The sequence below is a fragment of the Mytilus californianus genome, unplaced genomic scaffold (genome assembly GCF_021869535.1).
Source record: "Mytilus californianus isolate M0D057914Y unplaced genomic scaffold, xbMytCali1.0.p SCAF_6, whole genome shotgun sequence".
Lineage (NCBI taxonomy): Eukaryota > Metazoa > Mollusca > Bivalvia > Mytilida > Mytilidae > Mytilus > Mytilus californianus.
Window position 1 is genome coordinate 114741785 of NW_026262712.1, and position 6006 is coordinate 114747790.

Below are 6006 nucleotides of genomic sequence, written 5' to 3' on the forward strand. Positions count from 1 at the left end.
TTTATTTAGATAATTGTCCCTTCCATTTTAGAAATAATGTCAGCGTGATTATTTTTGATAATGAGGAAAACTAAGAACACTTTTTTCAAAATGGCTTATGAAACTTGTTTTGCCCAAGCAAATGAGATACGGAAATATTACGTTCTTTTGTTTAAACATTTCAAAACATATGTGGTATACGATTTTGTATATATATATATATATATATATATATATATATATCCTTTCTCAGTATAATAAATCTCACATTTATATTTAAACACATTATGTACATTATACGCGTTGACTAACATCCCTGTATTCTACTATTTCTTTTTTTGATATATTCATTTCATGTATATTTTCCTTATTTATTGTTCCCATTATTTTCAAATAAGTTCACTGCCTAAATAGCCTCGTTGCAATTGGTTCAGCCTCATCTCCAGTACGGAAGGTTGTAGCTTCGATGCCCGGTCGAGTCAAACCAAAGACTTGAAAAGTAACTGAAAATAATTATAATAGCTAATTCGTCTTTTCTTTTCTAATTGTTTATTGATCAGATATCTGATATTATGTTGTTATCACAGGAAACATGATATGTTTTCTCTGAAATGTTACTGAGAAAACGAAACGTCAAATTTGCACACATTAAACAAAGTCCAACTATTTTTTCTTTAATGTAAATAAAGCAATAAAAAGTAAAGTGATATAAAGAATTTAGAAAGAATTGATCGAAAATAATCGGATTTTAAAAAGAAAAATTTCCTTGTTTCATTTGTGTCACTATTTGTATCCATGAAATATACATGTCATATCACTTCATTGTGCCGTAACTAAAAAATGTTATCATAATCATTTAATGTAACTGTGCGTGTACCTCCATCATAAAAATGTTTCTAATTTATAACCTGATGGTTTACACAAAATAAACAAATTATGAAATAACGCGGGGTTTTATACCTTAGTGTAAGATAATTTTGAATATTTAATAGGTAAATCTATACTTCAAAAAGCATGACGTTTAAACAGGCATATTAAATTGCAAGCCTTTACTATATTTTATCGCCATATATGGTAACATATCGCTTTCTTTACAAGGTGCATAGACGAGGAAGACCGGTTAATAAAACTAGTGTGAATTTTAAAGTCAAACCAGTCAGTCGTTGTGACAGTAATAGGAAGGTTGTAACAAGGTAAAAAAAAATCTAAAATGGACGATGAAGACGTAGCCGCGTTGGTAATTGACAATGGATCAGGAATGTGTAAAGCTGGATTTGCTGGAGATGATGCTCCAAGAGCTGTATTTCCATCAATTGTAGGAAGACCCAGACATCAGGTTTGTTAACATTTAAAGTTAAATAACTTTTTATCAAACTATTAAGTAAACTTTGTCTATTTTTATTTATCCCAATTGCCTTGCTACACAAGGGAAAGCAAAATGATGTTGTGTTTTTATTCAAAACTATATATTTCAATATCCGTTTCTCCGCTTCTCTTGTTACAAATCGATAAGAAAAATGTTTTGTACAGTACACGTTGCCAATACCCATATTTGGTGATGATTCACACCTGAGTAGCTTGGGCCACGCCCACGTATATGCATTCTTGGAAAACAAATATTTGTGTCACACGTCGTTCATTAAGGCTCATAATTTTTGTTTGTCATCGATCTAATATGTAAGCGTTGCGACCACAAATGCCTAATCGTGTCTTTCATCATTAGAAATATACAATACGCAGAAAAACGACCTAAATGGCGACCAAGGGCGATTATGACAGTATATGACGGGTAACTAGTGGGAACCAATATGTTGAGGACTTTAATCTCGAATAATTGCCTATATTTTTCTCTAAATACCCAATGCAATGTCGTGTTAATGAACTATTTAACTATATACCGTGGCGTGAGGCCTAGGTTAGAGAAAGTGTTGATTTAAATATTTCCAAACTGATTGCTTGTACGTTCGCTCGCTGTTTATTGGGTGAATGATTAGAAGAAATATTTGAAACATATTAAGTCCCTTGCAAACAAACACACATTTCCATTAACACTGCAAGAAAAAACCAAAACATAATCTATACTTGCTAATCAATTGTATAGTAAGTACGCTGTATATGTTATTATCTTACCTCCTATACATTTCTAGGAATATCATTGGTCAAAAGCAACACGTGGAGACCCTGTTAATTTAATATGTGGTTAGTGGGCGTGTTTCATTTTAATATTGGGTTAGTAGCAGTGCTACGTCCCTTTGTAAAACAACATGACGTTGAAGAAAAATCTGAAACGTTTCGCACAAACAACAGATAAGGAAATTGATGACGAACGACTGAAAATAAATGCAGTAAACACATTAAAGCTAACAAGAGGTTATTGTTGGCATTTGTTTTTGTATAGACTAATGGCAGTAGGTTCTTAATTTTGAAGACTTGATCACTTTGAAAGGCCATTACTCTAAATACCACATGTTAAGATAGTCGGTAAGATAAATTCGTTACAAAGTGTGCTTCGTTCTCACCGATATGGAATTTACTAACCCCATATATATCGCATAAGGTCACTAGCACACTGTGTAACAAATAATATTACCGTCATACCAAATTGTACGACACATTTTGAGAGCACTGCACAGTCTTCAAGATCGACAACATCGCATCAGAACTTTAAATGCATAGAGATTTGCATATCAAAAACCTACCAAGTATTAAGGTACAATTTATGTTCTCCCATTTGCAACATGAACAGACAAGTTGAATTCCCGAGTTCTACCGATATTTTTTTTTGTTGGTACGAGACAAATGTTAGAAAATGTAAATACAAGGGTAAATGGTCGGACATAAAAATTGCTATAGGAATTATAAACAATTGATATTTATAATGACGTTTTGTGGTTTTCAGGGTGTAATGGTTGGGATGGGACAGAAAGACAGCTACGTCGGTGATGAAGCCCAAAGCAAAAGAGGAATCCTTACACTGAAATACCCTATTGAACACGGAATTGTCACAAACTGGGACGATATGGAGAAAATCTGGCATCACACTTTCTACAATGAACTGCGTGTTGCCCCAGAAGAACATCCCGTTTTACTGACAGAGGCTCCCCTCAACCCTAAAGCCAACAGAGAAAAGATGACACAGATTATGTTCGAAACCTTCAACTCTCCAGCTATGTACGTTGCTATCCAGGCTGTATTGTCTTTATACGCTTCTGGTCGTACAACTGGTATTGTGTTAGACTCTGGTGATGGTGTATCCCACACTGTACCTATCTATGAAGGTTATGCCCTTCCTCACGCTATAATGAGGTTGGATCTTGCCGGTCGTGACCTTACAGACTATCTGATGAAAATTCTGACAGAACGTGGATATTCTTTCACCACCACAGCCGAAAGAGAAATCGTAAGAGACATTAAAGAAAAACTGTGCTATGTAGCATTAGACTTTGAACAAGAAATGCAAACAGCCTCTACATCGTCATCTTTAGAGAAAAGCTACGAATTACCTGACGGGCAGGTTATCACAATCGGCAATGAAAGATTCAGATGTCCAGAGGCAATGTTACAACCATCTTTCTTGGGTATGGAATCCTCAGGTTTGCACGAAACGACATACAACAGTATCATGAAGTGTGATGTTGATATTCGTAAAGACTTGTATGCTAATACCGTACTTTCTGGTGGTTCAACCATGTATCCAGGAATTGCCGATCGTATGCAGAAAGAAATCACAGCGCTTGCTCCATCAACAATGAAAATCAAAATTATTGCTCCACCAGAAAGGAAATATTCCGTCTGGATAGGTGGTTCCATCTTGGCTTCACTGTCTACCTTCCAACAGATGTGGATCAGCAAACAGGAATACGACGAATCTGGTCCATCCATCGTCCACAGAAAGTGCTTTTAAACTGCAAAACGTCTTGCTCAAAACTTCAATTAGTTATGTTATATTATTGGTACATACAGCATCCGTTTGTATCATTGTTAAATTCAAACTATTTTTTTTATCATTTTTATAAAATTCTTCGTTGTACAAAAATAAAGCTGTAAAATCCTATTTTGCCTGTCTAATAATATATGTATTGTTGTATTGGTTAAAAGAAATCGAACGCTTATCGTTTTCTACCTCTCAATGTGCCAGTTATATATCCTGCTTAATTTTATCCTTGATCTTGAAAAAAAGGGGCGAAAGAAACCTAATGGACATTTAAACTCATCATAAGTCGAAAATAAACTGACAACGCCATGGCTAAAAAAGAAAATGACCAACAGATAAACAACAGTACACAAAGCACAACCTAGAAAACTAAAGACAGAGCAACACGAACCCTACAAAAAATTGGGGGTGATCTCAGCTGCTCCAGAACGGTAAATAGATCCTGCTACACATGTGGCACCCGTCGTGTTGCTCATGTAAGTACAAACCGGGTAATAAGTCTTAATTCGGTAGGTCACATTCGGGGAAAAGGGTACGGGATTGTAGTTGCAATTGAACATATCCGTTGTCATCTCTGAAACAGATATTCAGTGAACAGTGAATAATATGAATCAACACCACCCAGTATTGATTTTGCTTGAATAAGATGTACTAGTTCTGCTGGTAACTAATGTTTCGAGAATAATAATTGATTTCCATCACTATGTTTCAAAATTTATCAATACTAAGAGGGTAGAAAGAAGACATTGATGATGGTTTTATGAAACAACAATAAGCAACCAAAGGGCGTTTAAACACAAATCTTTATAACAAACGGACTGAGGTTAGTTTTTAGAATGTGAAATTTCTTTTCTTTCCCGAATTACAATATATTCGTATAAATTGCAGTTTAATGTTTACAATTCGTGCTAAAATTAATCGTAATACAATTTTCTTCAAGTGCTTCTTTATTTCTTTATCGATATGGGCTATTCTCTAATTGTACTCCTTAACAGATTGGTGGTCAGTATATCCGTTTCGCTGCATTTGACTTTTATTGTTTGCTGTTGATATCTTTATTTCTTGGTCAATACAACATGTATAGCAGTATTTGTTGGTCAGTACACATGTATAGCAGTATTTATTGGTCAGTACACATGTATAGCTGTATTTGATGGTTTATACACCTGTATAGCTTTTATTTTATATTTATTTGTCTGTATACCTGCATATCTATTTTTGTTGGTCAATACATATGTATAGCTGTATATGTTGGTCGAAACACATGTATTGCTGTATCTGTTGATCAGTTCACCTGTATAACCGTATCTGTTGGTCAGTGAGCCTGTTTAGCTGTATATTTGGGTAAGTTCACCCGTATCGCTACATCTGTTGATCAGTACACACGTATAGCTGTTTCTGTTAATCAGTTCATCCGTATAGCTGTTCTGTTAATCAGTTCATCCGTATAGCTGCATTTGCTGTTCAGTACAAACTTATAGCCGTATGTGATGTATAGCTGTATTTCATGGGTAAGTGTACAGCTGTATCTGTTATGTAGCTGCATTTGCTGTTAAGTACATATACAATATATGTACATTGTCGGAAAATATAAAATTTATTTGTATGAGCTTTAGAAACAGGACGAAAAGCGAGGCTCGCCGAGCTTTTCTCCTGTATCGCAGCCAGTACAAATAAATTTTATATTTTCCGACAATGTACATATACAGTAAACATGTATTGTTGAATTTGTTGGCCAGTTGACATTTATAGCTGTATGCTCTTTTCAGTTTACCTATATATCTGTATTGGTTGGTCAGTACAACCGAATAGTTGTATTTGATGGTCAGTACATACGTATATCTTATATGGCCAGTCCAACAATATACATTTGTAGTTGTATTTTATTGTAAATACAGCTGTATACAGTAGTCAAGACACTGTATATGACACATGTATATCGTCTATAATAGTCAGCACAACCATATACCTATATTGGATGGTCAGTACACATGTATATCGTATATGATGGTCAACATAACCATATACCTGTATTTGATGATCAGTACACATGTATATCGTATATGGTGGTCAGTACAATCGTATACCTATAT

At 34.6% G+C, this 6006-nt stretch overlaps 1 protein-coding gene across 1 annotated transcript; it reads left to right on the plus strand.

The window, feature by feature from the left end:
- The first annotated feature begins 1077 nt into the window (after positions 1 to 1077).
- LOC127704531 (actin, cytoplasmic-like) lies at positions 1078 to 4033 on the plus strand. Its single transcript, XM_052208624.1, has 2 exons — positions 1078 to 1315; positions 2879 to 4033. Exons 1-2 carry the CDS (start codon positions 1190 to 1192, stop codon positions 3881 to 3883), a joined length of 1131 nt encoding a protein of 376 aa, XP_052064584.1. The 5' UTR covers positions 1078 to 1189; the 3' UTR covers positions 3884 to 4033.
- Positions 4034 to 6006: the final 1973 nt, after the last annotated feature.